Source organism: Euleptes europaea, chromosome 15 (genome assembly GCF_029931775.1).
Source record: "Euleptes europaea isolate rEulEur1 chromosome 15, rEulEur1.hap1, whole genome shotgun sequence".
In the NCBI taxonomy this organism is placed as follows: domain Eukaryota; kingdom Metazoa; phylum Chordata; class Lepidosauria; order Squamata; family Sphaerodactylidae; genus Euleptes; species Euleptes europaea.
Window position 1 is genome coordinate 52883524 of NC_079326.1, and position 25762 is coordinate 52909285.

The 25762-nt window shown below is 48.2% G+C and overlaps 1 protein-coding gene and 1 non-coding gene across 2 annotated transcripts in view; both read right to left on the reverse strand.

Moving 5' to 3' along the window:
• The window catches only part of UNC80 (unc-80 homolog, NALCN channel complex subunit), a 142662-nt gene that overhangs the window by 110807 nt on the left and 6093 nt on the right, over window positions 1–25762 (reverse strand). Inside the window, exons 3-13 of the mRNA XM_056861558.1 lie at window positions 19019–19175; window positions 17788–18089; window positions 15648–15771; window positions 15006–15079; window positions 13341–13480; window positions 9509–9770; window positions 7689–7823; window positions 6242–6458; window positions 4588–4707; window positions 3759–4027; window positions 1404–1787 (exon numbers count right to left, since the gene is read on the reverse strand). Coding sequence (XP_056717536.1) covers window positions 1404–1787; window positions 3759–4027; window positions 4588–4707; window positions 6242–6458; window positions 7689–7823; window positions 9509–9770; window positions 13341–13480; window positions 15006–15079; window positions 15648–15771; window positions 17788–18089; window positions 19019–19175 — 2184 coding nt within the window. The remainder of the gene's footprint in view (window positions 1–1403; window positions 1788–3758; window positions 4028–4587; window positions 4708–6241; window positions 6459–7688; window positions 7824–9508; window positions 9771–13340; window positions 13481–15005; window positions 15080–15647; window positions 15772–17787; window positions 18090–19018; window positions 19176–25762) is intronic.
• On the reverse strand, window positions 930–1001 carry TRNAA-UGC (transfer RNA alanine (anticodon UGC)). The gene has a single exon. It is a non-coding gene; the product is annotated as a tRNA-Ala (tRNA).

Below are 25762 nucleotides of genomic sequence, written 5' to 3' on the forward strand. Positions count from 1 at the left end.
GTCTGTACACCTGTCTGTACACCTGGGTTGCCAGTCTCCAGGTGGGACCTGGAGATCTCCTGGAATTACAACTGATCTCCAGACGACAGAGATCAGTTCCCCTGGAGGAAACGGCTGCTGTGGAGGGTGGACTGTATGGCATTATACCCTGCTAAGCTCCCTCCTCTCCCCAAACCTCACCCTCCCCAAGGTGTGTTTTGTAAAGGCAGCTTCCAGGCTGCATTTTTCCAAGGAGGAAAATGGCATGAGGAGAGAAGTTGGGGCGGGGGGACGACTTGATAAATTGCACCACCAGCCATTTTCCTTCTGAAACAAGGCCCCAAGCATTTTCCCCAGTAAGACTAACAGTGCATTCCTAAGGAGCGTTACTCCAGTCTAAGCCCATTGAAATGACATTCGCCTTAGGAATGTATTATAAAAGCAACTAAGGGTATTGGTTTTTTTCCAGCAAGAAAATTGCAGAATGGGTGGGGGTTAAGTTATACCTTTTTTCCAGCAGCCTTTTTTTTTTTTTTTGCATTTGTAAAAATAATAATAATGAACATAAAAAAATAGCATGTAGCTTGACCCTTAGCACTTCACTTGAATGGAAATGCCACGCCAGCTCTTGAGTCTCATACATGCAAGAGAATTCTCACGCAGCTGGCAGGAATACTGAAGCGAGACTGAGAAGTCAACTAAACTGAGGATTTAGGCTCCTTCAGATTTCAGTGCTTTAAAACTACTGCAAATTCCAGCATACCTGGATGGAATATCAAGTCAGTGAAAAGTGGTCCACGTAAACAAATTTACAGAATATGTGGAGCTGCCTTATACTGAATCGGACCATTGGTCTATCCAGGTTAGTACTGTCTTCTCAGACTGGTACCAGCTCTCCAGCGTCTCAGAATGAGGTATTTCACGTCACCTACTGCCTGGTCCTTTTTAACTGGAGATGCCAGGGATTGAACCTGGGACCTTCTGCATGCAAAGCAGAGGCTCTACCACTGAGCTACAACTCCACAGGTTGCCAAATAGTGAGAACTCCCTGCCCCAGGACGTGGTGATGGCTGCCAACTTGCAAGGCTTGAAGAGGGAAGTGGACATGTTCATGGAGGAGAGGGGTATTCTTGGCTACTAGTCAGAATGGATACTAGCCATAATGCATACCTATTATCTCCAGGATCAGAGGAACATGCCCATTATATTAGGTGCTGTGGAACAAAGGCAGGATGCTGCTGCAGTTGTCTTGTTTGTGGGCTTCCTAGAGGCACCTGGTTGGCCACTGTGTGAACAGACTGCTGGACTTGATGGGCCTTGGTCTGATCCAGCAGAGCCTTTCTTATGTTCTTAAGACACACATTAAAAGCATAGTTTGATATGCATCAATAGGAAACGACTTCTATTAGATGGTCACAACATACCTTGTTTTCCTTTTTATCATTCTTTTCATATGGCCTTCCTCCTCCTCCTCCATCTCCTCCTCCGTCTCCTCCTCCATCACCTTCGTCGCCTCCGCCGCCCCCTCCTCCTCCTCCTTCTTCTCCACCACCATCTCCAGTTCCACTGACCGGAGCTGCCCCGAATCCAGACGCCGAGTTGCTCAAAGCCCCCTTGAGTTGGAAGGAGGTCTCGCTCTGCCTCTTTTCGCCGGGCTCGTTCTCCTTGTTCTCGCTTTTCCTCCTGGCCTTCTCCACGCAGGGCACCACGCCCAGCTGAAGCAGGCATTCCACGATGTTGAGGGCCACGTCACAGATCCGGGAACTAATATCATGGTTCAGGACCAAATAGACAGCCTTTAGAACCACCTTGGCGGATGGGAGGAGGAAGGAAAAATAAGAGATTGTATCATGATAAAAGGAACGCTGTTAACAGGAACTAGCACAAAGAGAAATTTTTATAATAGTGTGTACTAGGGTTGCCAGATGCCTGTTAATGGCGGGCAATTGCTCTAGGGTTGCCAGCCTCCAGGTACTAGCTGGAGATCTCCAGCTATTACAACTGATCTCCAGCTGATAGAGATCAGTTCCCCTGGAGAAATTGGCCGCTTTGGCCATTGGACTCTATGGCTTTGAAGTCCCTCCCCTCCCCAAACCCCGCCTTCCTCAGGCTCCGCCTTGAAAGCCTCCCACTGGTGGTGAAGAGGGACCTGGCAGCCCTAAATTGCCTGTAAATTAACAGGCCTGCCTGCCGCCCCTCAGCTGGCTGGGGGGGAAGCAAGCCAGCTAAAAGGGAGACAATCTGCACGTTTGACAGCACATGGCAAAATAAAGTCCCTTGTGGTGTAAACTCTGAAGTGACGTGGACCCTCTAGCACATCCCTAAAAAAAAACCTCTATGGAAACCATAGAGTTTTTGGAGGAATATGCTAGAGTGTCCTGTCACTTCCAGGTTTGCCAGGGACGCTCTAGCACATTCCTCTCCAAACACTATGTTTTTCAGAGTTTTTTTTTTTTTTTAGGGACATGCTAGAGTGTCCCCGTTGCTTCCAGGTTTACCCCAGAAGGAACATTATCGTGTGCGCTGTGCGCTCACGAATCGCTCCTCCCAAAGCTCCCGCTGGAAGCAAGGGAGAACCTGGCAACCCTAGTGTGTACTGATGAGGTACTTCCATGCTTCAGTATAAATGTTCCTTCCTTTTAAAAGCAAGACTTTAATTTAAAAAAATAAATAAACTATTCTCAGGATGCCACAATGAATTGCGCTCGTTTTAACAAAAAGTCGACCGCATGGTTATTATGAAGTACTCAAGTTCGTCTCATGCAGTTGTCCTGGAATTTCTTTTAGGCACGCCGGATCACCCTAAAGGTTGAACCTGGAAACAACCACACCCAAACCAGGGACTCCGTAAACAGAAAACAGTATTTATTTAACATTCATGGGTCCAGGAATAGAAGGCTCAAGGACTCCTACTGAAGTTTACCCAGTACATTTATAGAAACTGGGGAAAGGTACTTTAGATTATTTAACTACTGGTGGCCTGACAGGCCTGCGCTGTTGCTATGAGGCAGACGTGACTTGCTTGCTTCAGCTAATGGCGTAATAGCCATTTCTGGACTCAACTTTAACGATTTCTCCTTTTGTTCCTAAAGGCATAACCCTGGGGTTGCCAGCCTCCAGATACTTCAACAAAATTACAACTTGAGCTGCAAAATTTGTAGTTATTCAAGCCTATGCAGCCACTATGGCAAAAATAATTGTGAAATAATACAACCACTGATCTCCAGCCGATAGAGATCAGTTCCCCTGGAGAAAATGGCCGCTTTGGCCATTGGACTCTACGGCATTGAAGTACCTCCCCTCCCCAAACCCCGCCCTCCTCAGGCTTCACCCCAAAAACCTCCCACCAGTGGCGAAGAGGGACTTGGCAACCCTAATGGCAAACCACCTCTGAGTGTCTCTTGCACTGAAAACCTCACGGGGTTTTCAACAATAATGATAATAATATGTTTAGGGGAGACAACCTAAACATATTTAGATACTAGCTGGAGATCTCCTGCTACTACAACTGATCTCCAGCCAATAGAGATCAGTTCCCCTGGAGAAAATGGCCGCTTTGGCAATTGGACTCTATGGTATTGAAGCCCCTCCCCAAACCCTGCCCTCCTCAGGCTCCACCCCCAAAACCTACCATTGGTGGTGAAGAGGGACCTGGCAACCCTACATAACCCTTTAAGGAACACAGTACTAAAAGAGAAAGGCTGGGATATAATCAGTGAAGATTGTTTTCTGCTTGGCCCCCGCCAAAGGAAGGGGCATGACTTCTCACTGCTATTTACCGAGAGATCCAGCATGCCGTTCTTGTGGACAAAGTTGCTGGTGCCGTCGATGTGGTCGGTGTCCTCGAGGCAGCTGTAGTTGATGCAGGAATCCGTCAAACTCCGAGGGAGGTTAGCACATGCCAGCGGCTCGTGGGGCATCTCTGGGATGGGCACCTGGTTGCAGAGCTTGCGCATGTGCTCACTGAAGAAGTCTGCGTAGCCCACGTTGAAGGAGGCCAGCGTGGTGTTGAAGGTGGCCACTGTGATGGTGGAAATTTGAGAACGTACTGTGTGAAAGAAAACAGGATAATGTTAGCCTCCCTGGACAGAGAATCAAGTGCATAAGAACATAAGAAAAGCCCTGCTGGATCAGACCAAGGCCCATCCAGTCCAGCAGTCTGATCACATAGTGGCCAACAGGTGCCTCTAGGAAGCCCACAAGCAAGACGGCTGCAGCAGCATTATCCTGCCCATGTTCCAAAGCACCCAGTATAATAGGCATGCTCCTCTGACCCTGGAGAGAATAGGTATGCATCATGAGTAGTAGCTATTTGTCTCTAATTACCATATAAACCACTGGTAATTTGAGGGTAGTTAAAGTGATGGCACCATCAACTGTCTAGCATTCAGTTGCAGACAAAACAATAGTTGCTTACATTTGATGAGGCTTAATGAAGTTTCCGGAAAAGTTTGCACATTCTACATTATCAAAGGTACCACTATATCTCTTTAAAAAGGCGTATTCATTTAGCTACGGTAGAATTAAAGGGAGTAAACCCTCAAATCTCCTTTAAATTTGCCATACTGGAATGAAATTTGTCTTCGCTTCTTTCGTCTGCATCCTCACCATGGCTGTTGGAGTGGTCCGGCAGGTCGGTAACCAGGGTATGGTGGGAGTGGGAATGCCGAGCGCTCAGGCTCTCCATATCTGTAGCTGTATCAGAACTGCCCCGCCTGGTGAACCTCCCTAGAGCGTGGGCAAAAAAAAATGCAGGATGTTTTTATGAGCACATGACTTTGAGGACTCTTATAAGAGGTGAACAACAGGACAAAGAAAGGAGATGGGGTTCACAGGGATTGGGGTCCCAATGCGACCTCACACTGCAGGTTTCGAAATTATCACATTTCATAACAGGCTGAATATATGCCCACTTTTAAGAACAGAAGGAGCACCCTGTGGGAGCCAACAAATGGTCTGTCTAAATCCAGCATTCTGCTTCACCTAGTGGCCAAAGCCCTAGAAGGAGTACATGGATTCCAAATAGGGTTTCCAACCTCCAGGTAATACCTGGAGATCTCCATTACAACTGATCTCCAGCTGATAGAGATCAGTTCCCCTGGAGAAAATGGCCATTTTGGCAATTGAACACTATGGCATTGAAGCCCCTCCCCTCCCCAAACCCTGCCCTCCTCAGGCTCCACCCCAAAAAACCCTCAGGTGGCAAAGAGGGACCTGGCAACCCTAAGTCCAAAGTCTCATCCTGTTGTTTTCCCATAACCATTGGTATGTAGAACATGGAATTTCTATTTGGCCATCATGGCTATTGATGGTAGGGTGGGGACTGGAGATCTCCTGCTACTACAACTGATCTCCAGATGACCAAGATCAGTTCCCCTGGAGAAAATGGCTGCTTTGGAAGGTGGACTCTATGGCATCAGACCTTGCTGAGGTCCCTTCGCAAACCTTGCTCTCCCCAGACTCCACTGCCCAAATCTCCAGGAATCTCTCAACCCAGAGCTGGCAACCCTAATTGATGGCCATATCCTCCATGAATAGGGCTGCCAGCTGTGGGTTGGGAAATACCTGGAGATTTGGGGGGGGGGGTGGAGCCTGAAGTGGGTGGGGTTAGGGGAGGGGAGGGACTTCAATGGGGTGTAATGTCATACAATCCACCTTCCAAAGCTGCCATTATTTTCCAGGTGAACTGATCTCTGTTGCATGGAGATCAATTGTAATAGCAGGAGAGCTCCAGCCACCAGCTGGAGGTTGGCAACCCTAACCCTGAATGAAGGATGCATAAGCTGGTTGCCATCTTGTCTAGTGCATCAGGATTTGCATGATGTGCTCTTATAGGTAAAACAGGATTTCTCCACCTCCACCCCCCACTGAATTAAATTGTACGGATCAAGTCATATGGGAGTCCCATTGTCTCATAAGGAAGAATAGTAAGTCTTTCTAAGTATTTGGGTGGGGGAAATATCACAAAGTATGTACAGCAACTTATGGGTAGCATACAAACCTAAGGACTTTGGCCATAGGGTAAAGTTGTCTCAAAACCAATAGTGTTCATCTAGTTATTAAACAGCAGAGAAGAACACTGTAAAGGTAATCTGTAAAACTAGCATAATTAAAGTGATAGTTCTGTAACAAGTATATTAGACAAGAAGAATAGTATATTACATTAATCTGGACTATCTTTTGTGGTTCATAAAAGGAAGGGAAAATTCCAGCACTCGCCCTGACTCTAAGGGATAGGGAAGTTACCAGTCCTGAAAGTCACCTAAGATGGTGGTTTGCCACCCTCCTCTCTCAATCCCACGTCGGTCTTCGCCGATCCCAGAGAAGCTGCCAAAGGAGAAAGTGCTCCGAGTGGGCGAGACGTCCAAGTGGTCTTCGTGGAGCAGGAACGGCATGCCCATCCTTCGCTGCCGTTTCTTCCCGGTGTGATGGAAAGGGATCGATCCCTTGCGCTCACGGTCCTCTTTGCGACTCTTGAACTGGAGGGAGGAAAAAATAATCAAGTGGAAGGAAGTGCGTCGAGATGGCAAGAAGAGAGTGGAATAAGCCCTTGGGAGCTGCGATTCTCAACTCTTCCCTATTCTGGAATCCAGTGTGCAAATGCATCTGGTGCCAACAGCATTATTTCAAGTCAGAGGTCCCCAACCTAGTGCCTGTGGGCATCAGGGCACCCGCTGATAACTTTTTCTGGTGTCCACCAATTGTTTTTAGAAAGTGGGTGGGACCAGCAGGGTTCCCAATTGGCCACTGGAGATGTGCTTGGCTGAGCAGATGAAAATAATGTTTTGGTGGCTGTACTTAGGCTTTGTGTGTGTGTGGCTGAGCCTCCAATGGTGGCCATTTTGTGGTTGCACCCACCACCCTGAGTCAGAATTAAAGGTGTGCACCAAATTTTTTGGTATGTTTTGGGTTCAGGTTTATTAAACCCCCTTTTTTAAAAAAATCCGGAAAACCTGGATTTTTTTGAAAATTTTCAGGTTAATAAACCTGAATCTGAAAAATACCCAAACCCGAAAAACAGGGTCTATACAGTTCCCGTCTCCAGAGTCTGGAGAAGTCTCTAGAGACTGGAGAACCGTGGATCTGCAGCCCAGGGCTTAGCTTCCCCTCCCCTGCGTCAGCGCGATCTTAAGTTCCCCTCTCCCGCCAAAGTACATATGGAGTCACCTGGAGACTCAGGTTTTCATCCCGGAATAATGCCAAATAAATTCGGCATATTCAGGGATCTGCTTTTCGGCTCCCTTTAATTGCAGCCATTTTTGTACCAGTAAAACAAAAATCCTGAAAAATACCTTTTTGGTATTTTTCAGGGTTCTTTTCAGTTGATGCCCACAGGCTCAAAAAGGCTGGGGACTCCTCCTTTAAGTCAGGTAGGGAAACTGCATACTAAAAATCCCCAATTTTTTGGTAAACCTTTGGGTCTGGTCTCCTAATGGCCTTTGGCAGGGAAAGGGGCTGAGGGGCAGAGAAAAAGGATTGAGCAGCTGAGAAAAAGAGTCATTCCTGAGGAGAGGGAGAGATTCCTCAGGAGATTTCTGAGTAGGGTCATTTCAATATACTTTTTTCACACACACACACACAAGGTACATCCATGACCTCCAGGGCCTGCCCCACCTCTGGCAAGGTCCCAACCAAGCCATGTCGTGGGCACTGACCATATTACAGCCAGAGACCACCAGCATAATTCAGCAAATGATAGCTCTACTCACCTTCTTAAAAATATTCATTCCCAAATCTGAGGAGAGGTCTGGAACGGCTGGCCGGCGGAGGTTTGTTAATGACACTTTGGCAAACGCTTCCGTGCTTAGAGATTTCTCCTCTTCGTTGCATTTCATGGTGAGATCCTATAGCCACAGAGAAAGACAGAAAGATACACCCAAACATACAGAAGCTAGATATTGTGCTGTTGGACAATTCTCTCTTTCCAGAGCAGTAAGAAGTTCCAGAGGCAGTACACACATGAATACACATGAAGCTGCCTTATACTGAATCAGACCCTTGGTCCATCAAAGTCAGTATTGTCTACTCAGACCGGCAGCGGCTCTCCAGGGTCTCACGTGGAGGTCTTTCACATCCCCTACTTGCCTAGTCCCTTTAACTGGAGATGCTGGGGATTGAACCTGGGACCTTCTGCATGCCACGCAGATGCTCTACCACTGAGCCACAGCCCCTCCCCAATGGTCAGGTTTAGCTTCCTTTGAATGAGAGACAGCACTTACGGTGTCTTCATAATTATTTTTTTAAAATTACAAATACACCACAGTGAAAGCAATTCCTCTGTAGACCTGATGAGCCCTGTATTGGGTTCCCAGAGAATGGTTGTTGTGGGGAGGGGCTGTGGCTCAGTGGTAGTGCATCTGCTTGGCATGCAGAAGGTCCCAGGTTCAATCCCCGGCATCTCCAATTAAAAAGAACTAGATAGTAGACGAAGGGAAATCCCTCAGCTAGAGAGCTGGAGACCCCGGAGAGCTGCTGCCTGTCTGAGTGGACAATACTGGCCTCGATGGACCCATGGTCCATCCCACTGACAAAGTATTCCCTCCTGACATCTGGAACAATATGTGTGTGAGAGTGTTGTGTACCATCAAGTCACTTCTGGCACATGGTGACCCTATGAATGAATGATCTCCAAAACTGCCTATCGTTAACAACCAAGATCAGGTCTTGAAAACTGAGGGCGGTGGATGTTTGTCTTCCTCTGGGCATAGAACAGGGGTCACTGGGGGAGTGAAAAGGGGGAGGTAGTTGTACATTTGTACATAATGGCATTCTAATGATGCACCATTAGTTTTTATGGAATTGGTCTGTTTTGAGATGATGTATATTTTATGTTTTTATTGTGTTAATATCTGACTATATATAATGTTGTGGGCCACCCTGAGCCCAGACTGGCCGGGGATAGAGGGTGGGGTAGAAATCAAAGAATAAATAAACAAATTTCATGTGTTGTGCTGGGGGTTGGACTAGATGACCATTGAGTTACCTTCCAGCTTTATGTTTCTACGTTTCCCTCTCAGTGCTGGACTAGATAGCCTTCTAGAGAGCCAGCGTGGTGTAGTGGTTAGGAGCGGTGGTTTGGAGCGGCGGAGTCTGATCTGGAGAACTGGGTTTGATTCCCCACTCCTCCACGGGAGCGGTGGAGGCTAATCTGGTGAACTGGATTTGTTTCCTCGCTCCTATACACAAAGCCAGCTGGGTGACCTTGGGCTAGTCACAGCTCTCTCAACCTCACCCACCTCACAGGGCGTCTGCTGTGGGGAGGGGAAGGGAAGGTGATTGTAAGCCAGTTTGATTCTCCCTTAAATTGTAAAGAAAGTCAGCATATAAAAAACCAACTCTTCTTCTTCTTCTCCTTCTTCCTCTTCCTCTTCCTCTATGTTTCTCTCTCAGGTCTGGACTAGATAGCCTGCTGTTGTGTACTCCTTTGGGAAGGTCTTGGCCAATATCTGGGCTTCTGGGTAGGTCCAAAGGACTTGAGCTGTTAGCCATATAATCCCCATATGCTTCTGGAACCCGACCTTGTCCCTACCTGGGTTTTGTGAGTGTTCACCAGCGAGGGGGTAGCAGCCACCATGGAACTGCTACGGGGTCTCGGCAACGGTGGGAAGTCCGGCTCTGGAGGTTTCTCGGGCTTCTCCTCTAACATATGGCGCAGCCTTTGGAGGTAATACATCAGGGACCACTGGGTGCCTTCCTCGGACCAATGGGGCTGAAGCAGGCAGCGTAATACGGCCACGTCGAAGTAGGTGGCATACCGAGACTTTTGGCATGGGGGAATCACCAAAGACACCCTGTCACAAACAAAAAAGGAAAGCACCGTATGGAGGATTTAGCCAGACAGATCCCGGTGAGCCCCGTCCCCACAAATTTCTTTACTGATTAAAATAATTCATCCGCCATTACTCTAAATGCAAAATTCAAAGTGGCTTACCATAAAAATCAGAAAAACAGTAAAGCCCATACAAACAACTCTTAATCACAGCAGAATGACAATTCAGACACCCAGCATCAAGAGAGAGAGAAGTAAAAATAGTAAATTACAAGGCGAACACATATACACACATACAAAGCTCCTCATAATTTGGGTTAATTAATGTTATAGAAAGAGAGCTTACGGGCTGTCAATTCACAAGCTCCAGGTAGTAGTTGGAGATCTCCAACCAATAGAGATCAGTTCACCTGGAGAAAATGGCTGCTTTGTAGGGTTGCCAGGTCCCTCTTCACCACCGGTGGGAGGTTTTTGGGGCAGAACCTGAGGCGGGAGGGGTTTGGGGAGGGGAGGGACTTCAGTACCATAGAGTCCAATTGCCAAACCGGCCATTTTCTCCAAGGGAACTGATCTTGATCGGCTGGAGATCAGTTGCAATAGCAGGAGATCTCCAGCTAGTACCTGGAGGTTGGCAACCCTACCGCTTTTGCCATTGGACTCTATGGCATTGAGATCCCTCCCCTCCCCAAAACCCTGCCCTCCTCAGGCTCCACCCCAAAAACCTCCCACTGGTGGCAAAGAGGAACCTGGCAACCCTACCCTGATGTCACTAGGCAGAGCATTCCACCAGGCTGGAGCCAGGGCCGAAAAAGCCCCAGCTCTTGTTGAGGACAGCTGCACACTCCTAGGGCCAGGGACCAACAACAGATTATTATTAGCGGAACGTAGAGTCCTTCGGGGAGTGTAGCAGGAGAGGCGGTCCTGAAGATATGAGGGTCCCAGATTGTGTAAGGCTTTAAAGGACAAAACCGGCACCTTACACCTGCTCTCAGCTTTCACTAAGGAAGTGATACTTTAAAGCTGACCCCCAACAAGATAGCTGCCACTCTGTTCCAAACTCCTTCTTTGGTAGGCTTGCCGATTGCCCTGTGGGGGCAGGCAAAATCACGCCAATCCACCGGGCTGCCCGCTGACCAGCTGAGGCTCAGTAGCCAAAAGAGAGCTAGGTAGAGGGGGAGGCATGTGTTGCGTGCGTGCATGACCCACACGACGTGCCCATGTTGCTTCCAGGTTTACCCAGAAGCAATGCGGATGCTCGATCAATCTCCGCCAAAGCTCTATGAAAACCATAGAGTTTTGGTGGAGATTGCTAGAGCCTCCGCGACGCTTCCGGATAAACCCGGAAGTAACATTGGCATGTCGTGTGGGGCGCATGCACCTTGCGGGGTGTGCATGGGTGTCACGCCCCCCAGCCACGCCCACAAAAAGCTCCCACCGGTGGAGCAAAGGGACCAGGCAACTCTACCTTTTGGGGGATAGGCTGTCCCATAAGGGATTTCTCTCCTGGCTCACTTGTAGGGTGGTGGTTTCATGGATCCCTGCCAATTTTATCCAGGACTAGGGTTGCCAGGTCCCTCTTCACCACCAGTGGGAGGTTTTTGGGGCGGAGCCTGAGGAGGGCGGGGTTTAAGGAGGGGAGGGACTCCAATGCCATTGAGTCCAATGGCCAAAGCGGCCATTTTCTCCAGGGGAACTGATCTCTGTTGGCTGGAGATCAGTTATAATAGCAGAAGATCTCCAGCTGCTGTCTGGAGGTCGGCAACCCTATCCAGGGCCCTCAGGCTCTAACTATGAACTAGAGAGACTGCTCCTTGGAAGTTCAGTCAGCTGGGTCAGCCAGCTAGAGAGGGATCTATTTCTCTCTCTAAATCCAAAGGTACTGCAAATTCTCCACCAGAAAGGCAACCTGAGTTTTGTTCAACGAGCTTGTTTTTAAATCCGCCTGTTTAATCCCAGTTTCAACCCCACGCTCAACCCGCCGGTTATTTTGCACCCCAAAAGACTGTAGGATTTGGGACATAAGAATTGATTTGTATTCTCCTTCAAGGGCAAAAGAATTCCACCGAGGCTGGTTCGGAAAGTGGAGCAAACATGTATTTCTTCCTGGACCGTTACCAGGCAACCAATGCTTCCCCCCCCCCCACTCCCCTGCCACCCATTCAGTTCAGAGTGATCAATGAGTTCAGCAAATGAAGAGAAATTAATGACGCAGGCTGCAGAGCGTGCCTGCCTGCAGCTCCATTGTCATGGCGACCGCCTGGCTGGGTGTCAGCAGCCCGTCGCTTCCCCTCCCTGCTCTCTAAAACCCAATTCCTCCTTCCTTCGGTGCTCTGAACTCGCCCGCCAAAGAAACAGCCACCCAAAAGGACAACGCAATCGCTTCGGCCCGAACACAAAATTTGATTTTTGCCCTTTTGAGGCAAACTGGTGTTCCGTTCCATTTTGATTCCAGTATGCAGGCTAAGATGGAGTGAGAGCATTGCTTCTCTCCCCCACCAGCGTAGACAAGGGGGTCCGTCATTCATGATGGTCCCCCGGTGGGAGCCACTTTCCCAGCGCTCCATCCCTAGGGTTGCCAGCCGTCAGGTACTAGCTGGAGGTCTCCTGCTGTTACAACCGGTCTCCAGCTGATACAGATCAGTTCCCCTGGAGAAAATGGCTGCTTTGGCAATTGGACTCTATGGCATCGAAGTCCCTCCCCTCTCCAAACCGTGCCCTCCTCAGGCTCTGCCCCCCCAAACCCCCGCCTGTGGCCAAGAGGGACCTGGCGACCCAATCCATCCCATTATGTTGCTGTAAGGTTCAAATGGTACCACCTGGGCAGGACTAATGCAAGTCCTTTCTCTATCATCATGGATGTCTGGGGAGCCAACATACATGTGTGGTATTTCCTGGAAAGGAAGGCAATAATTAATGGAAGACTGTCCCCCCTAAAATATTATTATTATCATTATTGTTGTTGTCAAGTTGCAGCCAACCTATGGCAACTCTGTGAGGTTTTCAATGCAAGAGACACTCAGAGGTGGTTTGCCATTAGGGTTGCCTGGTCCCTCTTTGCCCCCGGAGGGAGTTTTTTTGGGGCAGAGCCTGAGAGGGGTGGGGTTTGGGGAAGGGAGGGACTCCAATGCCATAGAGTCCAATGGCCAAAGCGGCCATTTTCTCCGGGCTGGAGATCAGTTGTAATAGCTGGAGATCTCCAGCTAGTACCTGGAGGTACTTCAATGCCATAGAGTCCAACTGCCAAAGTGGCCATTTTCTCCAGGTGAACAGATTTCTATTGGCTGGAGATCAGTTGTAATAGCCAGAGATCTCCAGCTAGTACCTGGAGGTTGGCAACCCTACCACAGGTGGTGAGATGTGATTGGCTATGAAGATTTTTAAAATGTTGCTTCAGCAGCAGCTGCCACCACAGAACCAGGATCTTCACTGTGTGGCCATTTTGTAAAGCCGTTTTATGGCTGCGCCCACCAAGTACTCCAGAATTCCCAAGGTGCCTGCAGGAGCAAAAAAGGTTGGGAACCTTTGTCGTTTCCATTTTACTGTATCATTTATAGTGAACGAGCGAGAAATCTGAAGCCGAGCAGCCTCGTACCTGGGATGTGGAGGACCCTTCTCCTGGGACGCTTGGGATGACACGCTCCCATCAATGGAGTTTCCGCGGTGACAACCTGCAACAGCTAGCTTGGGAGGCACGGAATCGGGCTGGGCTGTTTCGCACACGACCTGCAGACCCTTCAGACGTTTTTTGGAAAGAAATGTAATCAGCTACATCCCGCTTCCTCTCTCAACTGACAATGACTAGCACCATTGCTCTTCACCAGAAGAAGGGAACACTCAGGTACCCTTCCAAATACTTTGCTGCTGGATCCACTGTCGAATTGTACACTCAAGCTGTTGTCCAATGCACACTCAAGGGCTACTAGGGTTGCCAGGTCCCTCTTTGCCACCGGCGGGAGGTTCTTGGGGCAGAGCCTGAGGAGGGCAGGGTTTGGGGAGGGGAGGGACTTCAATGCCTTAGGGTCCAATTGCCAAAGCGGCCATTTTCTCCAGGGGAACTGATCTCTACCAGCTGGAGATCAGTTTGTAATAGCAGGAGATCTTCAGCTAGTACCTGGAGGTTGGCAACCCTAAACACTACTGAATTAAACGGGACAAAGGTAGGTAAAGGTAGTCCCCTGCTCAAGCACCAGGTCATTACTGACCCATGGGGTAACGTCACATCCCGACGTTTACTAAGCAGACTATGTTTACGGGGTGGTTTGCCATCGCCTTCCCCAGTCGTCTACACTTTACCCCCAGCAAGCTGGGTAGTAGATACTCATTTTACCAACCTTGGAAGGATGGAAGGCGGAGTAAACCTTGAGCCGGCTACCTGCAACCAACTTCTGTTGGGATTGAACTCAGGTTGTGAGCAGAGCTTTTGACTGCAGTATTGCAGCTTACCACTCTGCTCCACAGGGCTCTTAGAAATTACTTCTGAATAAACACGCGTAGGACTGAGCCATGAAGATCTACTGCTCTGATGTAGTAATGGGGACAGGGGACCAGATTTGCATCTACCAGGCATGAATCATGGATCCTTATCACCCTACTGTGTTTCTCTGCTACCTTACTTATAAAATGCAACAGGCAGGTTAGAATTCTCTGCATATGGCACAGAGCCTTGACTTAAAGGGCAATAACCGAACCCATGGGCTGTGGTAGTCCTTGGCACTCTGAGCTTCCTTAATATAACTGGCCAAGGTTAAGCAGTCATGGATGCTTTTTAGCTTTTGCTATTTTAAATACTGGCAATTAGGGTTGCCAGCCTCCAGGTGGTGGCTGGAGATCTCCTGCTATTACAACTGATCTCCAGGCGACAGAGATCAGCTCACCTGGAGAAAACAACTGCTTTGGCAATTGGACTCTATGGCATTGAAGTCCCTCCCCTCCCCAAACCCCACCCTCCTCAGGCTCCACTTCCTAAATCTCCGGGTATTTCCCAACCTGGAGCTGGCAACCCTAGGTGCGGCCCTCTTTCCTCACTTCTCTCCTGCCAGTCCTACCGGTAATATTTACATAGACTTTTTGTTTAAAATACTGTTGTTTAACTCAAGTCCCCGGGGAAACTGGGACTGCTATGCAGTGAATAAAAATAATCAAAGCGATGGTTTCCTGCTGAGGCAAATCACAGCAAATCACAGCATCCCTGGTTCCGTTTTCTTATCTCACCTTTCCAGAGCTGATTCCCACTAGGCTCTACAGTCTCAGTCCTTACCTCGGTACATCTGGCATCCAGAATAGGAGACTCATATGTCGAAATCTGGTTTTTGATTGGAGAACTTCTCTTAGCTGGAAAACAGACGAGTGAATCATTCATTTGCAAATCCAACCTGAGCCATTCTGACAGCCTTTTTAAGCTACAATGCAGGCAAGATAGGTTTTTTTTGACATCAGAAAAGGGGTAATGCTTTTTCTGGTTTTTTCCCCTTTAACATTGACTAGGGGCAGGTTTCAGTGAAGTTATTTCTCTTTTTTGTGACTTTTTTTTTTTAATGGCGAGCTGCTCTGAGCCGCTAGGAAAAAAAGCATGATCAAAATGTTGAAATAAACAAACTGAAATAGCTCATGAAATCAAACACGGGAGAGAAGCGCCTGAATAAGACACCCTTCCTCAAATTCCACCCTCCTCAGGCTCCATCCCTAAAATCTCCAGGCATTTCCCAACTCCAGGTATTTCCCAACCCTAGGTAGGGCCCTCTTTCCTCACCTCTCTCCTGCCAGTCTGTCTTACCATTTCCCACCCACTGGATAGACGCAACTTTAAAATGCATGCATTAATACCAGAAGGGACTCTGGGTTGCCGCCCTTGGTACAGAAGCAGCAGCTTCTGTGTCAGGTCTATCCCCCAGTCACACACCTGTGATTATATTCCTGATGGGTTTCACCATCGAAGTAAAGGCCGAAACGTCGGGTTGCCTGTGCTCCCACATTGGCTGCCAGATGACGAGACCGCTGGCCAGACGGAAAGTCAGATCGGATTCCTGAAAGCACATGGAGACGATGCCACATCTGGATGAGCGTGGGCTGAGCTAAGCTGATAGTGTCTGTTTCTAGACCAGAATGCTTCATTGCAAAGACAACCAGTCCTTTAATTCTAAAACACTTCCCATGGCGTAGGGTCACCAGCCTCCAGGTGGTGGCTGGGGATCTCCCACTATTACAACTGATGACAGAGATAAGTTCGCCTGGAGAAAATGGCTGCTTTGGAAGGTGGACTCTATGGCATTATACTCCACTGAAGTCCCTCCCTTCCTCAAACCCCGCTCTCCTCTGGATCCACCCCCAAATCTCCAGGTTTTTCCCAACCCAGAGCTTGCAAAGTTACCACTGGTAGTGAGATCAAAACCCCAAATTGGGATTCAAAGATCCTAGGCTGTAAACTAGAAAATAAGGTTGCTTTTAAAAACTCCCTCTAGCCCTCCCTGTAATGTCATGTTTATTACAACATAGCTAGATGTGAGCCCATTTTGTGACCAAAAGGCAGGTTGTGTGTGTGTAAAGTGCCGTCAAGTGGCAGCTGACTTATGGCAACCCCAGCAAGGAGCCGTCAAGGTAAGTAACTAAGCAGAGGTGTTTTGCTATCGCCTTCCTCTGCGTAGTGACCCTGAACTTCAACCAATATCATAAGCCTCTCTGAGTTTCCGTTTCAAAGAAGAAGAATAGTTGGTTTTTGAATGCCAACTTCTACCTTTTAAGGAGAGTCAAACCGGCTTACAATCACCTTCTCTTCCTCTCCCTACAACAGACATCTTGTGAGGTGGGTGGGGCTGAGAGAGTTCGGAGAGAGCTGTGACTAGCCCAAGGTCACCCAGCTGGCTTCATGTGGAGGAGCGGGGAAGCCAACCCGGCTCACCAGATTAGAGTCCACCACTCTTAACCATACTCCATGCTGGTTTTACACTGAGAGGCAGGATCACAGTGAAAAACTAAACGTGACTGTAGAAGAGGCCGGAGGCAAACATAAAAACATAAGAAAAGCCCTGCTGGATCAGACCAAGGCCCATCAAGTCCAGCAGTCTGTTCACTCAGTGGCCAACCAGGTGCCTCTAGGAAGCCCACAAGCAAGATGACTGTAGCAGCATTATCCTGCCTGGGTTCCACAGCACCTCATATAATAGGCATGCTCCTCTGATCCTGGAGAGAATAGGTATGCACCATGACTAGTATCCATTTTGACTAGTAGCCATGAATAGCCCTCTCCTCCATGAACATGTTCACTCCACTCTTAAAGCCTTCCCAGTTGGCAGCCATCACCACATCCTGGGGCAGGGAGTTCCACAATTTACCTACACGTTGTGTGAAGAAATACTTCCTTTTATCAGTTTTGAATCTCTCACCCTCCAGCTTCAGCAGATGACCCCGCATTCTAATATTACGAGGGAGAAAAACTTCTCCCTGTCCACTCTCTCCAAACCATGTATAATTTTAGACCTCTATCATGTCTCCCCTCAACCACCTTCTTCCCAAGCTAAACAGCCCAAAGTGTTTCAACCGCTCCTCATAGGGGAGTTGCTCTAGTCCCCTAATCATTTTGGTTGCTCTTTTCTGCAACTTCTCAAACTCTTCTCAAACTTTTTTTAGGTGTGGTGACCAGAACTCTATGATAGGGTAGCCAAGTGCCAGGTGGTGGTGGGCAAACCCCCACCAATCCACCTGGCTGCCCGCTGACCAGCTGAAGGTCGGCGGGCAACACGTGCAAGAGGGCATACCCACAGGGCCACGTCACTTCTGGTTTATACCCAGAAGCGCCGCATCGCAAGGGGCCATTTACCACTCAAACTCCCAGTTTGAGTGGTAAAGGCCCCTTGTGATGCAGCACTTCCAGGTGTAAACCAGAAGTGAAGCGATCGAGTTGGTGCTGCTGCAATCGTGCATGATCATATTTCTCCACCGCCCAAAAAATCTCCTGCCGGAGGAGAGGAGGGACCTGGTAAGCCTGCTGTAAGAATGTGACCTCCACCTCCTCTTCTCCCACTAGTAGCGCTTTAGGCACTTACTCTAATCCGATGCACCAGAGGCGCAAACAAGAAGACAAAGAGCTCCACCGTGGCCATGGAATTCTGGAAGAACTTCCTGCGGTTGTTCTCTTCCTCGTCGTTGGTGCTGTCCTGCCTGGGGTAGGCCGGAGAGCCTTGGTTCTCCATCTGGTGGATGAAGGCGCTGCTGCTGCTCCTCCAGCTGGAGCCCCGCTCGCCGCCCCCAAAGCGGTCATTGCTGCAGTCCTGAGGTGCTTCCAGAAGCATCCAGTGGAGGGTGTGAAGGAGCTTTGTTTCCGCAACCCCCAGCTTGTCCTGATGTCCTAGGAGACATGACACAACCCTTCAGCCTTTCCCCAGAGCTATGCTAAACGCCTCACGTTCTGATACCCAACTCTCCATTCCACCAATTTTCAATATGACATTGTTGCGCTTCATCCTTGCCTTTCATCTCTATGCTGTCTAGAGTTAGAATTATAGAATCATAGAGTTGGAAGGAACCACCAGGATCATCTAATCCAACCCCTTGCACAATGCAGGAAATTCACAACTACCCCCACACATACCCCCAGTGACCCATACTCCAAGCCCAGAAGATGCCCAAGATGCCCTCCTTTTTATTATTTTATTATTTATTATTATTAAAAGGGATAAGTTGAGAAGGCCTGGAAAAGATTGAGGAGGGGAACAGACCCCCATTCGGAGACTTTTAAAGTTTAGAAGTATAAAGAGGAGGGATGATTATGAGTAGAAATATACAAGTGTTGACTGTTACAAGCATTCATCTGCATTGTGTGATGGAAACCATTTGCCACCTGAGAGGTTTCTTATCCCATTTGAAAAATGCATTGGGAAAGAGGAGTGAGAAAGAATAAAACCAACTTGGGCGGGGGGCAGTTGCCTCTGTATTGTATTATTGTGATCTCAACTTCCCATTGGATCTTCAGTGGCCAACTGGAAGCCCTGCTGGACAAGAGTCCCACCTGGCCCCGCCCACTTTATAAAAATGCTCGGTTGGTGCCAGGAAAGGGGACCCGTGTGCTGCAGTCATTACAAAGAGGATGGCCAGCAGGGGAATGAAAGCATACAACACATCTGGTAGGAAAGGGACAGAGAAGACCTCCTGTGTCCTCTAGTAATTGCCTGTGCGACATTCGCACTCCTCGAGATCCACAATCTCAGCTTCCTGGGAAACGTTCCCAGCATGACATAGCACAGCAATCTCTCTTTGCAATCTCACATTCGCACTCACCTAGCTTGTTGCGATTGGAGAGCAGAGTGGCAGTGCAGTGCAGCACATGGGGTAAGGCAGCTTGGACCAGTTCCCAGCGAGAAATGCTCTGTATGGCTTCCGAGAGGGCCGGTGAAAGCCCGTGCAGCTTGTTCTCGACCAAAACCCTTTCAAAAGACTGAGGGGGATAAAAAGAGGAAGGGGGGAAAGTTAATTTAGGACATTCTCTTGAGAAAAATTAAATCTATTGGCCTTAACTTCGACTCCTTGCTTATGCTTACTGAGGCAGAAGCTTTCCAAAGGATAAAATGCAGACTCTTAGATATAGGACTCCAAGACCTAAATAGCGCTGCTAATAAAACATGTTCCCCATCAAATTTAGGGGTATCTTTTGACATTTACCAGCCCTCCCCATACTTATCTCACCTGTGTGATCCTTCTCAACATAGAGCCATTTCTCTGGCCGGATTTAATATTTTGCCATCTGCGCTACTTGAAGGCAGATTTTGGGGTGGATCCTAAGGAGAGGGCGGGGTTTGGGGAGGGACTTCAATGCCATAGTCCAATTGCCCAAGCAGCCATTTTCTCCAGGTGATCTGATCTCTATCAGCTGGAGATCAGTAGTAGAAAAGGGCAAGAGTCCAGTAGCACCTTAAAGACTAACAAAAAGCTGGAGATCAGTTGTAATAGCGGGAGATCTCCAGCTACTACCTGGAGGTTGGCAAACCTAGCTACAGCCCCCCTCCAAATGATCATGCTTTATTTTATTGTCTCTCTCTTCCTCATTCCATTTGTTTGTGAGATCAGATTCCACGGCTATGAATAATTCTAACCTTCTGGCAGTTTTCTCATTCACAAGTCATTTAGCCAATTTGAATGTGTTAATGGAGATCCAGGAGAGTGGGTGAACACATGCTCAAGGGTGCTTCAAATGCCATCTTTTCACATTAAAAATGCATATATTAGCATCACAAAGGTGCACACCAGCACACACACCGTGCACTCCTCTGATAAATAGTGCCATAAGTGCAGGAAAACGATTCATCTCAAAGAAAACCCTTAGAAGGGGCTCCTGATGTCCCTCCACAATAGCTGTAACTGGGCTGACTGAAAACGCTGTGAAACAACCTTCTCTTGCAGATAGTTTCAGAGAGTAGCCATGTTGGTCTGCAGCTAGACTCGAGCCCAGTAGCACCTTAGAGACCAACAAGAGTTTCAGGGTACACGTTTCCGAGAGTCAAATCTCATTTTATCAGATAAAAAAGAAAAGGTAGTCCCCTGCACAAGCACCAGGTCATTCCTGACCCATGGGGTGACGTCACATCACAACGTTCCCCAGGAAGACTATGTTTACGGGGTGGTTTGCCATTGCCTTCCCCAGTCGTCAACACTTTACCCCCAGCAAGCCAGGTACTCATTTTACCGACCTCGGAAAGACGGAAGGTTGAGTCAACCTTGAGCTGGCTACCTGAAACTGACTTCCGTTGGGCTCGAACTCAGGTCGTGAGCAGAGCTTTTGACTGCAGTACTGCACCTTACCACCCTGCGCCACGGGGCTCTATCAGATACCTGCAGTAAAACAGATTCGAGTCCAGTAGCACCTCAGACACCGACAAGAGTTTCAGGGTATATATTTTCGAGAGGCAAATCTCCCTATATCGGATACCTGCAGCAGAACAGTTAGATTCGTGTCCAGCAGCACCTTAAGAGACCAACAACAGTTTCAGGGTATAAGCTTTCGAGAGTCAACGCTCCCTTTGTCAGATACCTTTTCTTAAAGATGGCCGCACAGTCTAAAACTCATTAGAATTTTGCCTGCACATCATTTGGAAACAATACTTTTTTAGCTGACCAGTTTCTTTATGTCGCACATGCAAGATGTTCGCTGGGGTGGGGGCTTCAGATTTAAGACCTTTTGGGGGAGTCTTTTCAGCTCTATGATCATATAGTCCCATTATTGCCTAGGAAGGAAGGAAGAACCCTCTTGATAATACTGGTTGCTACTAGCAAGCAGACAGATGAATGGAAAATGGCCAACCTCATAGGAAGCCTTGATCACATTTCGCTGGGGACTGAGTTCCGTAAAGTTCCCCATGATATTGTCAGGTTAATGTGTGTTCAGGTCACGAGAAAAAAAGACAAGATGTCTAAGTAACACAAATGATTGTGTGGAGTTGATTAAAGGGAAGGTGTTGAATGTAATGAACTTGGTGCTGAATGCAATTATGGCTTCTAGTGTAGCAGCTGGATTTAAAAGGGGATCAGACAAATTAATGGAGGACGTGGCTATCAGTGACTACTGGGGTTGCCAACCTCCAGGTAGTAGCTGGAGATCTCCTGCTATTACAACTGATCTCCAGCCGATTCAGATCAGTTCGCCTGGAGAAAATGGACACTTTGGCAATCAGACTGTATGGCACTGAAGTCCCCCTCCTCCCCAAACCCTGCCGTCCTCAGGCTCTGCCCCCAAAACCTCCCACTATGGTGAAGAGGGACCTGGCAACCCTAGTGATTACCAAGTAAGGAACCCTCCAAATTCCAGAGCTTGGAGAGGCTTGTCCACCACTTGTGGAGCTTGGAGAGGCTTGTCCACCTGAGTGAAACAGGATGTTGGACTAGATCGACCATTGGTCTGATCCAAGATGGCTGCTTTTAAGCCCTCATTCTATTCTTACCACTACTGTAATTGCTACATTTGAGTCATTTAGGACCTTAGAGACCAGCAAGATTTTTTGAATATAAGCTACCGAGAGTCAAAGCTCCCTTCAACAGAAGCTTTGACTCTCGAAAGTGTATACCCCCAAAGTCTTGTTGGTCTCTGAGTAGCTACTGGACTCGAATCTAGCTGTTCTACTGCAGACCAACATGGCAACCCACTGAAACTACTGTAGTTGTTACTAGCCCTGACCTGGATAGCCCAGGATAGCCCAATCTCATCAGATTTTGGAAGCTAAGCAAAACCAGCCCCAGTAAGTATTTGGATAGAAGACCACCGAGGAGGTCCAGGGTCACTACACTGATGCTGGCAATGGCAAACCACCTCTGTTCATCTCTTGCCTTGAAAGCCCAATGTAGTCACCAGAAGTCTGCTGCGACTTGACGGCACTTTGTACTAGCACTTGTTATCATGGCTCGAAATGGCCTCTTTTATCAGGGGAAAGCAACCTTACAAGTGACCTCCAAATAGAAGACAACAAAGCTACACTCATGAAAGATTCTAAAATACAAAACGGACATCTAAAAATAGTGTCCCATCAAATACTTCAATGGCTTCTGCTGACAACTCAGGTCCTAAAAATACTCGGGGACGTGGCTGATTTTTATAAGCCTATTATAATCTGAAATGACTACGACCGGAACTTTTGTCTCTGTGACATTTGGGAAATTATAGTGGGAACAGAAGAAAAGGATTGGAGCAAATGCCTGAAAGGACTGGCAGACACAGAAACACATGAACACATGAAGCTGCCTTATACTGAATCAGACCCTTGGTCCATCAAAGTCAGTACTGTCTACTCAGACCAGCTGTGGCTCTCCAGGGTCTCAGGCAGGGGTCTTTCACATCACCTACTTGCCTGGTCCCTTTAACTGGAGATGCCGGGGATTGAACCTGGGACCTTCTGCATGCCAAGCAGATGCTCTACCACTGAGCTACGGCTTTTCCCGAATAGATGTGGACAAGATGATGACCAGCATGCAAATATTCTGTTTGGACAGGGAGTCAAGAATCTAATTGGGTTTCCTTCAGCTGAAATGACCCCTGTGAAACAGGGATATCCAGGGCCAAAGTTTGCTAAGAAAGGTGCCTTTTATTGTCTCGTAATCTGCCATCTGTTTGTTCCTTCTATCTTTGTTCAATAAAGTTCAGTTTAGTTCCAGTTAGTTTCTCTCTCTCTTCCGATACTTTCCTCAAATATTGTCCAAAATACACACCTATGTATGCGGAGTCTTAGGATCCCATACAAGTAGGGTTGCCAGGTCCCTCTTTGCCACCGGCAGTAGATTTTGGGGGCAGAGCCTGAGGAGGGCAGGGTTTGGGGAGGGGGGGACTTCAATGCCATACAGTCCAATGGCCAAAGCAGCCATTTTCTCTATAGGCTGGAGATCAGTTGAAATAGCAGGAGATCTCCTGCTACTTCCTGGAGTTTGGCAACCCTACATACAAGGGTCAGGAAGCGAACATGTAAAGGTCATACACTTTTTTTTACTTCCCTGGGCACTTCAGGTGACTATCTCTTGATAGGCTGAAATGTTCATTTCCCCCTTATTTCCCAAAATAAAAACGGATGACCCTGTTTGTACCATTCGCACAACAGGCGGATGTTTAAATCTCACTCCCCCTCATAAAATAATACCTGCACACTCAAAAAGCTATCATTTTTTGGGGGGGGGGGGCTAACTTTAAGCCTCATCCCAGATGTGCCTGTTTGGGGGTCAGGGAAAGGATATTTTCTGTTGGGGGCCAATGCCATTCGAATATCCAGCCCTCACCTGTAGCATGAAATGATATAACCCAGCAATAGATGTGAAGCTTCTAATTTTAATAAATCTGAGAAATTAGAACGAAGAGGAGGGTGAGAGAGATTTTAATTTAAAATGTATGTGCAGCAGGAACATTATCGGATAACATTAGTGAGAGGAGAGTCCTTCTATTTTTAACGGGATGGCGGGAAATTATGGGGGTAATCCTTTCCTTTCCTTTTATCCCTTCGAAGCTCCTTGATCAATTGATCTTGAGCAGCATATATCTAGTGTTGGAGGGATATAAGGACTGAAACAAATCTTGCCACTGACAATGTAGCCTTGGTGTCCCTATCAGTAAAAAAGGCATTATGTCCATCACAGAGGCATTGGATTTGTATATTAAAAGGGGGAAAATATAGTGCGATCGAAGATCCTCGTAAAAGCGGCATTCCAAAAGGGCATGGGCTAATGAGTCAATAGAGCCAGAAGAGCAAGGGCAGATCCTGTCTGAGTATGGTATATTCAGAATTCTGCCCTGCATTACCATAGAAAGGTTAGCATTCAATCTAGCCAAGCAAAAAGATCTACAGAGATATGGGGGTAATCAGAGTTTCCCTAATATGACTATAGATCTTACAATAAAAAAAAGATATGCTTTAGGGTCTCCGCTAACAAGTGTTTTTGCTGGGGCACAAGAACAATCTCACGTGATAGATAAGGTACACAAAGGATCCAAGAACCGTAGGAAGCTCTCCAGCACCTAATGAGATCTCAGCTCAGGGACGAAGGAGCTCTCCTCAGCAGCAGGGTACGTAGAGGGCTCTGCTAGGCCCAGGCACCTTCGTTTTGGCTTGTTACAGCTGCTTTTAAAAAACCGTGCAGAGCCGGCTCCGGCAGCTCCCGGTGTCATCGCCTGGCTAAGAGGACGTTTCTTCTGAAAATCTGGCTGTTACGTAACGTTGTTTGTGCTAGGAGACTGGAGAGCGAGCAAGCGAGGGGGGCCTCTCTGAAGATGACTTTTAAGCACCACGAGCCAGGATTATTTGGGGGGTTGGTCTGAGCAACTCTGTCCTGTTGATTTCACGGAGGAAATGTGGGCAGGGTTCAGGCTTGCCAACCTCCAGGTGGGGCCTGGAGACCCCCTGGAATTATAACTGATCTCCAGACGACTTAGATCAGTTCCTCGGGAGAAAAGGGCTGCTTTGGAGGGTGGACCCAATGAGATTACATCCCTGCTGAGCTCTCTCCCCTCCCCAAACTCTGCCCTCCCCAGCCTCCACCCCCAAATCTCCAGGAATTTCCCACTGCGGAGGTGGTCATAGCAAGGACACACACCACAAATGGTAAGTATCTCAAGGGTGATATTCCATCCCAGTAACAGCCCATCTAGGGTTGCCAGGTCCAGGTTGGGAAATACCTGGAGATTTTGGGGGTGGAGGGGAGCCATCTGCGCTACTTGAAGGCAGATTTTGGGGTGGAGCCTGAGGAGGGCGGGGTTTGGAGAAGGGAGGGACTTCAATGCCATAGAGTCCAATTGCCAAAGCAGCCATTTTCTCCAGGGGAACTGATCTCTGTTGACTGGTGATCCATTGTAATAGCAGGAGATCGCCAGCTAGGGCCTGGAGGTTGGCAACCCTAAGCCCATCATGCCTCATGTGGGGAGGGGTCCTGCCAGAGGACCTCCCAACTTTGGGGGGGGGTTGTTGCAGCAGCATCCTGGATGCTCTTGACAGAAGAGAGAGCTGAAAAGCCTCCCCTTCCAAGTGTGCTTAAGCAGAATTTCAGCCCTGGTGAGCTGGATCCTGCCCTTTGTGGTTTTCAGCGCCAGAGGCGTCTTTGGTTACAGTGGCATCGCCTGGCAAAAATTCCAATGGAGGGTTAATAGGGTTGCCAACCTCCAGGTACTAGCTGGCAGTGGCGGACCTGCATTTTCGGGACCCTGAAGCTTGAACTGTTATGGGGCCCCTTTCACAATCAGCAACAACACGGCAACATCCAACAAGGTTCAAGGGGCCTTGCTGCCCTCGCAAGGACCTCGAGGCCCAAATGGCGGAGAACAGGGTGGTGGGGTGGAGTCCTTGAAAATGGGCCATACAGTGAGCCCCTTCCCACCATCAATGAAGTCTGGGTAACCGCTGTTATCTTCTTCAGCGGGGTTGTTCGATGGCAGATGTATTGGTTAATTCTCTAATAGAGAGGTAGAAGGCCATCAGAGGGGGCTCATTAGGATAAAGAGGTGAAAATCTGATTTTTGGTCTTAAAATGCACAAGCGAGATGAGTGCAGCCCGAATTGAGAATTC